Here is a 12,290-nt window from a genome sequence, read left to right as displayed (position 1 = left end):
CCACCCAGTCCTTCCCTTTGTGGTGGCATTGCCCCCCAGGGCTGCCTGGATGGGCTGCTAGTGGGCCAGGTGCTGCCCCAGCGTAGAGGCAGCACCTGGCCCAATCCAACTCTTCCCCAACCCAGCTCTGGGGCAGCACCTGGCCCATTAGCAGCCTGCCTGGGGAGCCCCCAGGGGTAGCGCCACCACAGAGAGAAGGACTAGGTCCTCTCACAGCTCAGGGGCTGCTCAGCCTGCCAGCAGCTTGCCCCCTGGTCATGGGAGAGGTGGGTAGGCTCTGCTGAAAAAAGAAAAAAAGGATCAGGCCTCTCGCCGCTTCTGCCTTCAGCAGGCACATGCATCGGGATGTAGTTTAGTTTGCAATGATGCAAGCTCATTTTAAACCCCCAAAGTCTTGCACGTTTACAGTGTGACACACACAGTGACATTTTCATCATGTGTACATGGTAAAATGGCGTCATATGTACAAGTGCCTTTACAGGTTTAAACCAGTTTATGTGTAACTTCTGTCCCTAGGCTGAGTGTTTTAAAGCATTATAGATCAACAGGTGCAATAACTATGTGTAATAAAGGTAGTTGCTATCAGGAGAAATGCACTGTTTGCTGAAAGGTGATCTGTGGTGTGTTATCTGATTTGAGAATTAGGAATAGAAACACATTTTAATTTTGACTGAAAGTTCTTAGCTTAGATATATTTAGGAGATTGCTGTGCAGAGGAAAATAATATAATGGAAACTTGCAAAGATAACCTCTATGGCACTTCCTGTGAACATGAATAAATGGAGATTATCATACAACAGGAAGTTGAAAGAGCTCATCTTATGTATCATATCAGAACAGTCATATTCTCAAAGACGATATGACTGTTCTATAAATATGTCAGAGGCCAAACTCTTAGGGGAAAATGTTATTTATGCTTCAGGACACAAGAACAAATAGGTATAAACTGGATATGAATAAATTTAGATTGGTAATTAAAAGGTTTTAAAAATCAGAGCAGAGGGGTTCTGAATCAGCCTTCTACTAAGAGCACCGGGAGCAAATAATCCAGATACCTTTAAGCTGGAGTTTGGTAACATTTTTTGAAAGAGATTGTATGATAGATTTGATGACCCAGGAAGTCCTTTCAGTCTTGTGCTCATAAAAGCAAATCTATTTGTACAGAATCTTTTATTCCTATAACTCCTTTTACTGTCTTCCTATGGGAGAACTGGCAGAAAAAATATATAATGTACTTTTTTCAATTGATAATATTATGCTGCCATATCACAGACTGAAAGTAAATAATTCTTAAGAATAGGGCATGTTTTTATCACTGGTCAGTTGGTGCTTGGGTCCCCAATCAAAGTTCTGATATTGTGCCCTCTATTTCCCCTTCCTGGTACAATAGAAAAGTCATAGAGAAAGTGGCCTTACATATTTTGTTAGTATCAGAATATCTTCTGAATAACTTGCTTAAAATGAAAAATTGATCTTTGTCTGAATTATAGAGATGCTGGGAATGACCTCATAATTATACAGGGTTTAAATGTCTTTTCAGTTTTGTATGAAAAAATAGCATATTCTCCCAAACTGACAGTGTACAAAATGCAATTTCAGAGAATTTATAAGTAAAATGTTGAGTTTAAATGAACTTAAACTGGGTTTTAAATACTTCTGTCATCATTTATATCAGTCTTTTTTTTTTGTCCTGAATAGTCTTACCACTGGAATAAGAAACATTTCAAACCTTTGACAGAATTGAAAAAAATTGAAATCTCATGAATGTTTGCAGAAATTGGGCTTTAAGGGTGCCTGCAGATGTGTGGGATGCCTACTCCAATGTGCTGCTGGAGTATGCTAATTAACACACTCCAGCAGCCTTGGTGTCTCATGTATTTAGCATCCCTGGACTTCAAAATGGTGGTGGGGGCACTTTAACTAAAGCTTATCAAACAAACTTAAGTTAAAGCACCCCGATGCCATTTTGAAGTGTGGGATGCTGACTACATGAAATTCTGTAGATGCTTTAATTAAAGGGCTCCTGAAGCCTCTCTAAAGCACCTCTCCTCCCACCCCCAGAGCATGTGTAAAGACAACGTAAGTTATTAACAATTGTGTCTAATTGCTATGATGTATAAGCAACAAACTGTATTGGGTGATTTAAATAGAGTTATTGTGACATCCAAGATAACTTGGTCACCATGGGTGCAGACAGAAGTGACAATTTTTTGCCCTATTTGGCCACAGAAAGTGTTCTATAGCCATGACCAATACAAGTGCACAGCTGCAGACAGCTTCAAAAATGCTAGATTGGGCAAAATCTGAACCCTCATTGCATGAGGGTTCAGATGAAGATGTTTCAAAACAAAGCATCTTCTGTAACTTCTGTCTGCACTGCCTGCCAGCCTGTTGCTATTTTCAGAATGGGATAGGGGAAAGGGAGCGGAGAGAGTTCAGTCTTGGGGGGCTCCAATTCAGCCACCCCACTGTCCAGTATTGGCTGGGGAACTCCTAGAATGGGCTCCTGCTCCCTTCCACCACTCCCATTCTGAAGATAGAGACAGGTTGGCAGGGAGGAGGGGCCATTGCTAGGGGAAACCGGCTGCAGGCGGGCAGCCAGCAGCTGGATTCCCTCCCTCTTAGAACCAACAGTGAACTTCTGTTTGGTTTGAGGGATCTTTGTAACTCAGAACGCTTCCTGCAAAGTGTTCCGAGTTATAGTGGGTAGCTGCACTTCTGTCTGCACCCTATCCTTCCTCTACAGTTAATTTTATGAGGCAATTCTGTTAGTTTTAATGGGAGACTGTAGGAAGAATTTTCTACTTAATCCTGCTATCCTAAAGACTGCATGCTTTGGGCACTGGTTCTGGAAAAGTTCCCCTTGGCATTTCTGTCTTGCTCTCCTTGTGCATTGATGCAGCATGGCATGAGGAACCCTCAAAGTATAGAGGAAGTTGGACACTGGGACTCCTTATTTATCTGTTCTGCAGAATGCCCATCTCATTGGGGCACCTCTTCACAAGTCAGCAGCCTTTCACTAATGATTGGCTAACTTAACACAGCTTGGTTCTAAGGTGGGCTAGGAGTGTTCCATCACTAGATGACAATGATGTATCTATCCCCACACAAAACTGGCAGTGGGCTATACACCAGCTCTGGATTTATTTAAATTCTGTGTCCCCCATGACTGTGGGATGACATTACAAGAACCCCGTAATGTATTTTCTGCAGATTACTGATATACCATCAACCATACTCAACCTTGACTCCATTTCAACATTCATTTTTTTAAAGTGGCAGTTATTGCTAATAGTTGGGATTTAAAACTTGCTCTCCAAACATTAGATATTCACCACTGTTGGATATATGCTGTTAGATTAGATACAGTGATGGTTGCCTTTAATAGGCATTCTCTTCAGGTGTCAAATGCTTACATCTATGCAATACCAAAAGGACCATATTTACTTTAATTTAAGACTACCCTGAATTTAAGATGAACCCCCTCCCCCCGACTTAGATTCTATATAGGAAAAATGATAAATTTGGTATATTTTTCCATGTATATAATCTAATTATTGGGCGGTTGTCTTTACTTCACCCCTATCTCTGCAGGGGGCAGGCAGTGGCACGCAGGTGGTATGGGAAGATCAAGCAGCTTGTCATCTGCGTGTACCTGCTCTCTTGTCACCTCTTCCACCTGCCTACTCCTTGCTTGCCTCCACTCCCAGGGTCTTGGGCCCCCATTCCCATTCTGCTCCCCCGCCTGCCCCTTCCCTCCATCCTCTGCTCCCTTCAGACTTGGCTCCCCCATTCTCCCCTTATCTTGGCTTCATGCCAGCAGGCTCCATCCCTGTTCAAGCCTGGGGCACCAGCCTGGTCCCATAGCAGCTGTGCAGGCTATGTACATCACTGCTATGGGGCTGGGCTGGAGCTGTGCTTAGTATCCTAAGCTGCAGTGTGGATGGAGTCTGTCAGAACTGAACAAACATAGGGGTAGAGGGAGTGGGGTGGGGAGAGGGACAGAGGCTGTGGGAGGTGGGGAGATTCAGGGAAACAAGCTGGTAGCCACAGCAGTCACCTGCTCCTCCCCACCCCTTTGTACTCATTTCTAAGATGAAGGGCTTTTTCCCTCATGTTAAATGGGAGAAAGGAACCCCCATCTTAGAACTGAGTAAACACGGTATTATCATTTTGTAACAGTATCTTGCAGAATAAACTAAGCAAGCCAGAGCATTACACTGACATTTGTATTTCTATGCTTATAATTCTTGGATTTATTTTCCCTCCCAGGTCTTGGCTTCTGTTATACTATTGTCCGGGGTCCTGCGAATGCAACAGTTCTAGCTGGTTCGGAGGCCCGGTTTAACTGCACTGTCTCACAGGATTGGAAAATCATCATTTGGCTTTCAAATGGGAAACTTGTTCTTACTGTAGTTAATCCTACAGGACCTGTTATAACAGATAATCGTTTCACCTCTCAAAATTATACAGCTGGTAATGAATTTACCTCAGAGCTGATTATCCATGATGTCCGTCAGAGTGATTCTGGGAAAATAGAATGCAGCAGTCAAGGCGGTAGTGAAAATGGCTATGCATTTCTTACTGTTCAAGGTGTGTATGAATTTTCATGTCAAAGAAATCATATTAAATTACTGTTAAAACATAGCCTTTGGCACATTGCCCAGATTGTCCCTATATATTGTTTCCTTCTTTCATTTAATGTCCTGTATCTGCTATGTCTCTTCTTTTGAAAGCTGTTTCAGTAATTTTGCATCATAGCAGCTTTCCCACTCATATTCAGGCTGCTGCTATAAAAGATTTCAATTCTGCTCTCTTTTTTCCATAGCCTCTCTTATTCTTTCTTGGATTGCTTGAGAGTGCCAGAAGCCTGTTAATAACAGCTCCATTTATCAGTCAAAATCTCTTCTGATCAGAATCTTTATGGATTTTTGCTCAGTTTTGTACATAAACCATATTTGGTATTTAATGCAGAGCTTCCCTTCTACTTCTGATTTAGGAATTGGCAGCATCCAGCCAGCTTATTTGTGGTTCATTCAAGGGAGTGCAGAAGTGTAGTCTCTGAGACACAAGGTTATACCCTTCTTGTTATGACTTTTGCTATACATTACAGCAACCAAGAAAAAATAAGATCCTGCGTATCAAGTACTTTCTATATAAGCTCTCTCAATCATCACTATTGCATGTGCATTCAATCAAGTAGAATCTTCCTTCTGACCACTGTTAATTTGTTATAAAGAAAAGTACCTAACACCAAGAGAATATGAGCCTTCTATAATTTGCTTCCTGATTGACCTGAAGAAATGCTTTAAAAACTAATAGAGAAATATAATTCCAGCCTTTTTCACTAAAAACTGAGCCTAATGTCAAAATGGAATATAACATGGGCAAGAAATTGCAATAGCTTTGTGTTTGTCTCATGAAAATGAGACAACCAGTATTTTATAGGTTTTTTAATGTACATTTCAAAACATGATTGATTTCTGTTATCGAAAGAGATTTAAAGCTGGCAGTAGCAAAGCATTTATTTAAATATTCTGAAGAAAGAAAACATTTTTGCCTCCTACAGTTAATGGATCTTTGTTCATCAAAGATAGCAACTTGACAGTAAAAGTGAACAAAACAATTGAAATTTTTTGTGAAGCCTTAGGATGGGCTCCAGCTCCAAACATTACCTGGAAGATAAATAACTCTTTCGTAGATAAATCGATGTATATTACTGAACACGGTCAAGAATCTAATGGCCTTCACAATACAACCAGCATCTTAACTTTGACTCCATTAACCAATGAGACTCTGACTTGTTTAGCTGATATAGGAGCATTGTCTAAGCCACAGAATGCGACTGTAACTCTTATTTTGGTTGAATCTCCTCTAGGTAAGTGAATATTCCTCATGCCGTCACTGTTTATTTTGTTCTGAAAACCTTTGATGTGCAGCCTGAGCAATGTAGCATGTGCTACTGCAAGAGAATCAAGCTTCTGTAAATGGTACAAACTGCAACTTGATATTCATGTATGGCAAGCCCTATACATGGGGCTAGCACAAGTCCTGTGCACCATGACACCACACTTACAATACATTCTGAGCAACACAAAGTGGAACTTTCCTTTTAGTGACATCGTTGCCTACAAAATGGAGTGTTGCGACTTATGCAAGATCCCTTCCAATATATTCAGGTTTAAAAAGCAGACATGTTTCAGTCCATAAGATAATACACATCTCTATACCTACCATAAACATTTTAGGTGATACTTCATTTGCTCAAGGTCAAACCTAGATGAAATCCTGGCTCCTTTGAAGTCAATGCTAGTTTTGCCATTGATGTCAAGAAAGCCTGAATTTCAATTCCTGGTTCCTACAAAGAGTGAACAGGGCAGATAGAATTCCCAGTCTCTAAGGCTAGGGACAGACGTTCAAAAAGCCTGAGCCTGAATTGATTCAACCTTTGCAGGTTAGTCTAACCCGGCTAGCCTGAACCAATTGGAAACTGGACAGACATTCTCTGTAGACTGAGGAAATTCAGGCACGTGCCTGCAGTGGCTCAGGCTAGAAGCTGAGGCAGTGGGGGGCACTAGAGCAGCCCTCCCTTCCCTTCTGCGGGGAGGTGAGCTGAGGAGGGTGTGGCCAGGCCCTGGCAGGACTCTCTCATTAGGGAGGTCTGCCTGCACAGTCCCAGGCTTTTCCCCCCTGGCTGCTTAAGGGGTGGGAGTGTTGCCAGCCCCAGGCTAGCACTCTGAGGTAAGGGGGTTGTTCAGTGAATGCATCTGTTGATGATATGGAGCTTTTCAATCTTCCTTCCTGCTTCATCATACTGTTTGCAGCAAACTGATAGAGGAACAAGACAGCTGGGTGAGGAGTGGGGGACAATGAGGAGGACACACTAATAACAGTTTTTATCACCTGATTAGCAAAACAATAGCCTCTTTCTACAATACTTTAAATTTCTTAAACACCTTACCAGCTAACCTGCTGAATAGCTCCAAAAGCCCTAAGGGGTCACTATTCTGTCTGCTTAGCTCAGTAAAATTGGAGAGAGACACACACCGACACCTCTTGGCATTAGCTAACATACCACCTGCTGTGGCAGAGAGGAGGAAAGGATCAGGGAGCAGAGGGGAGGGGCCAGCCCTGCTGTGGAGCAGAGAGCCCCGCCCAGCCCAGAGAGCATGCTGGGATGCTGGGATGCTGGGAGGGGGGTGTCTCTGATTTAACTTAAACCAGCAAGGGGTCTGGGACAGACATTGCATAAACTGGTTTGAGCCAAATCAGTTAAGTCTGATACTACATTCAACCAGGTTTATCTCAAACTGGTTTCAGCCATTTTCAAACTGGTTTATGTTCACATCTGTTCTGTTACAGGTTTAAACCAGTTTGTGATTACTTAAACCGGTTTATGTGTAATGTCCGTCCTAGCCTAATTGACACTCCTTCATGTGTTTCCTCATGGAGGCTGGTTGGCCATGCCATCAACAAGGATGGCTGGAGCACAGTGACAGCTTAGCCATGCTCTTTCCCAAGCATTACCCTTGTAGGAACATACTGGATGGGCTTGAAGGCCCATTACCCCCAGTATCCTGTCCTGGATAGTGTCACCCCTCCAGATACTTCAGAGGAAAGTTAAAAATAACTATAGGGTCAGCAGACGTGGGATAATGTACCCCACATATTCATCTTCCTCTTGTTCTCATACCCATGAAGCATGATATTTAATATATCTTTCAAAATGTATGTTAACAATCAGCATTATAACTCTGTATATATTTGCTATTCATGTAAGTATCCAATTATTTTTTATGTATTGCTACCTTCGTGGTCTCTCCAATATTCTGTGGTAATTAGCTCCACAAATTAACATCTCTGTTATCCAGAGACTTACCAAGCTATTGGTAAAGCTGGACTTACCAGGCACACATAGCAAGAGGAACAAGGGACCAGGCTCTGGATCATTGCATATATCAGCAAATATGTTTTTACTGAAGTGGTATCCTAGGTGAGATGCTTCTCTTTTCCAAACTGTAGCACAATAAAAACATGCTAGATTAGATCCAGTGTATGGTTCAGCTGAGGGCAGGGTGTGGGGGTGGGAGAGGTGGCACACAAAAGTGCTTTTTGCAGCCCCTCAGTCCTGGGATTACTTGGTTAATGGTCCCTGTATAAGGTACATGTGTCTCAAGGCTACTGGAATTGTTATCAGCTCATTATATTGTCTAAAGTCAGCTCAGAGCTGAGATTACCTTGATGACACCTTGGTGACACCCTCTTTTTTAGCTTTATTACCTATCTTGAGGCTTGGAAAGGTGATACAGAAGCCTTTATGGTGGTTCACTGCGACTCTAGATTTCTTCTACATAGAATAGGTCCTTATAGCCATGTTTCTTTTAGTCATCTGCTAAGTGTCATCTTTTGACATGCTCCTCAAGGCACCTCTCAGAGTGCTAGGTGATGTGAACCACTCCTTGTACTGAAATGGGTGGTAATTGCATAATGCACACAAGATATTAATATACCAGAGTGATGGGTATGGTATAAAAACCTAGATATGAAGATAAACAAATAAGCTTCCTGACTGAGCCGTTTTATTAAGTGTGAGTCATTGTTTACAATGTTCCCAGGAGCTCCTACTTTGTCATGCAATTGAAAAAGACCATTCTACTGGTTTTAATAAGACATCTTCAAAGTTAGATTGCTTCTAATTACTGATGAAGCAAAACATATCTATCCTGAGGATTTAATAAAATTAATAAAATTACCTTGCCTGCTCCTCTGTGAGCTACTGAGGTATGAACCCTCAGTTTCCATAGTTACACAATGAAAATCAGAAGAGGAAAAAAACAGATGTCATGAAGCATATTAGTGATAGGACCATTATTCATTAGCTTTGGAAAATGATTGTGTGGCAGCAGACACTCACATTTGTCAGGGTAGGAGAAAGTAAAGTCTTTAAACTATGAATGTGAAATAAAGATATGACACTTACAATAAATGAAAATATTCTAATACATGCAACATTTGAAATTCCAGCAATCGTTACCTGATGTTGGCAGCAAAAAGGTCCAGGCTGGCAAGTCAAGAAAAATAAATTACCTTCTTTGATAGGCAATACTTCCCCACTCATAAGCACAAAGTCCAAGAGTTTGAAACAAAGAAAACTACTGGACCTTTAGTCAGTTGCCAATTTCTACTAGGTAGCAACTTCTACTAAGTAAGATTCCTACCACTGCCCCAGGTGTCCTGAATAGAGTCTCCATTTCAGTCCTCCTCCCACAGTTGTCAGTAACTGGGCATATCTACACGTGCATTAATGCACTTTTCCTAATGTGCATTAAATGTAGTACCTCCCATGTGAGGTATTAAATAAATGTGTATTAGGTTCCTCTAATGTGCAGTACCAAAAGCACGTTTTAAAAGTGACACTTAATGCTCAGTAGCCTATTATACTGTGAATTAGCATAATAGGCTACTGTGCATTAAAGCACACGTGTAGATGTACGCACTGTGGGGCAATGCAGTGTAGCATTTGGCCCTTGTTGCACATTCCACTTAGGACATTTTAAATGCACTTAAAAAGGCTAGCATCCCTGTGTTCAAGCACTAAAGCATGTGCTAAGCACCATCATAGCATAGTAAACTTAGGACTTTTCCAGCAAGGAGTATCTCCAGATCGTATTACAGAATGTGTTAAGCTAATGTCTAACTGTTCTACGGTGGTCATACAATCAGAAGACTCCTGTGTACTGTGGGATCTGGAATCCACAAACAGCAGTTTATTGGTTGCAGCACACTGCTGTGCACTGAAGTTTTCATAGTTCCAACACTTAGGATATGTTTATTTAGCTCATAGAGGACATGCTTACATGCTGTTAATGCTAAAAAGGCTTACCACACAGTAAAATACTGTGCAGTAAGCTTTTCCTGGGAGCATGTCTAAATGTGCTCCCAATAGGAGCAGCCAGGGTTGCTCCTATCCTGCTCTGGCCCCCTGCTGCATTGAGTGAGAGCTCCAGACTGTTCCAGGATGTTATCTCAGGGGTTGGCAGGGAGCATGGGGCCATTCCCCCTGTGCGTGGGGCCAGGAGAGATCTGCTGGCTGCAGTGGCAGCTGTCTCCTTGCCCCATACACATGGGGAGGGGTCCTGAAGTGTGTGGGGCCAGGAGACAGCTGCTGCTGCAGAGCTCTCCGCACCCTGTGCCTGTGGGAACAAAGCTCATGCCCAAAGGGGATTTCCTGCATAGCTTGGGTTTGTTGGCTGAGAGATGCCCCACTTCTTGGGCAGCTCCCAGCCAGCTCTGGCCTGGGTGGGGGTGCAGCCCACAGCTGGCTGGTAGCTGCCCCAGAAGGGGGACAGTTCCTGGTCAGCCCTGGGCTGATTGGGGAAATCTCTGCCCTGGAGTTGACTGGAAGCTGCCACAGAAGGGACAGTTCCCATCTAGCCCCAGGATGTGTGGGGAAGCAGGGAGCTCCTGAGTCCCAGTGCTGCAGAGGGCAGGCAGAGAGCTACGTCATTTGGGTGCTGCTCTGCTCTCAGCTTCTGGAGGAGCCAGGAGCTGAGTAGTACCTTGACCAGGGGAATTTCCCATCCCCTGTGGCGCCCTAGTGATGGGGCTGACTGGGAGCAAATTTGCTCCCAGTGCACAGTATCTACTGTGCAGTTAGCTTACTACCTGGGTAGTAGCTAACTGCGCAGTAGACTATTTTACTGCACAGTAAATGGTGCACACATGTAGACACTGATTCTTTACTGCACAGTTGATTAGTTCACTGCACAGAAAAGTATCCCATGTAGATACACCCAGTAAGCATTACTGTGCGACTGTTCAGAAAACTTTGTAACTTGTAGTAATGCTAAGATCTAAGTAAAACATGTCATAAGTGTAACATATGAAAAGAGCCTTAGTGTCTTCTGGTCTTAGCTGCACCACAGTCCAAAATTTGGGCAAGTCCAATTCCAGCCCTTTAGGGAAATGTTACCAGGGAAGCTCTGGTGACCTTGACTCGTTACCTTAGATGAAGGAACTACAGTTCTGCTGCTGGGTAGTGATGCCCTCATCCAAGTCCCTGGAGTAGGCTTCTATTACTCCCTGTAGCATCAATTCAAACTGCCTTGGCCTTACCTTTTGTACTATCTGCACCTTGTATATGTCCCAGCTCAATCCTGAATCCACCTTCAAACTGAATCAAAGCTATTTCTCACTTCAGCTGTGTTGCCTGCCTGAAACCTGTCTCAAGTCTTTGCTAAGTCTTCAGAGAAAGAGCATTGTCTGACAGGACCTTTTGCAAAGGCTTAACTACCAGGCAGGCACTGCCAACATGAGGAAGGTAGAAATGAATAAGTCAAGCAGCTAGCCAGGTCTCTTGTTTTGCTTTGGAAGATAACCAGTAAGCTGCTAATTAAGGAAGAGTAGGTGATAAAGAAAAGATAGCAGTAATTGGGGCCCGGAGAGGGTTAGAGGGGAAATTTAGGAAGTTTGTGACTGTTTTCCACACCGAAGTATACCACATAAATACGTGCAGCCATGAACAGCATAGTAACACACTTCAGTTCTGGATGTCATATTCATGAACATAACATATTTGAACTCTGAGGATCAATATGCTGCCATGGTTTTCTGTGGACACTCCAGGTCCCTTGCAGAAAGTAGTTTGGACTAGCGACAGTCAGGAGACAGGGTTACTTTAGGGTTCTCCAAGACAGCCTGGTTTCCTCCATTAAATTGTTGCCCATTACCGAAACCTGAAACTACTTCCTTCTTAAAGTTGGAATGTTCTAATCAGTTCTACCAAAAGAAAATCCACCTTGCTTTGAACCCAGTCACCTGGTTTTCCCTTCTCCTGCACTACAGAATAAATGTTTTGGAACAATTCCTATAAGACAGAGTACATGCAATAGTTACCTAAGTTACATACATTAATTACCATTTCTTTGATAGCATTATTACAATCCTAAAATATGGCTATACAGACTGCACTGTAGTGCAAATACCGTACATCTCTCTTAAAAAGAGAACCAAGGAAAAAATATTAAAGAAAGCGAAGTCCTTGGACTATGCACTGAAGTGGGCTTTTTGAAATATCTGAAATTACACAGATCCTTATTGTATTTCATGATCTAAGGAGACAGAGTGCTTGACAATGTATGTAATGTAATAATAATGTCATGTAATAATAAGGGCTTGATAATGTTTGCAAACAGAAGTCATTCCCATAAGGGAAATAATTTAGAATTAGTGTGAAAGATCTTACTGACAATATGTTGATAGGAGATTATTATACTAATATTAACTTCAGA

General features: G+C 42.5%; 1 protein-coding gene across 4 annotated transcripts in view; it reads left to right on the top strand.

Annotated features, from left to right (window-relative positions):
* IGSF5 (immunoglobulin superfamily member 5) overlaps positions 1-12,290 on the top strand; it is an 84,286-nt gene that overhangs the window by 14,573 nt on the left and 57,423 nt on the right. For all 4 annotated transcript variants that reach the window (XR_003094304.1, XR_003094305.1, XM_014520400.2 and 1 more), the window contains exons 3-4: positions 4,273-4,593; positions 5,570-5,878. Coding sequence is in view for 2 of the 4 variants with exons in the window: in XM_014520400.2 (XP_014375886.1) it covers positions 4,273-4,593; positions 5,570-5,878 (630 nt within the window). In the remaining 2 variants the exon portion in view is untranslated. The remainder of the gene's footprint in view (positions 1-4,272; positions 4,594-5,569; positions 5,879-12,290) is intronic.

Source organism: Alligator sinensis, unplaced genomic scaffold (genome assembly GCF_000455745.1).
Source record: "Alligator sinensis unplaced genomic scaffold, ASM45574v1 scaffold424_1, whole genome shotgun sequence".
NCBI lineage: Eukaryota > Metazoa > Chordata > Crocodylia > Alligatoridae > Alligator > Alligator sinensis.
The sequence above is the reverse complement of the archived record's forward strand: the minus strand, read 5'-3'. Positions and strand labels throughout refer to the sequence as shown.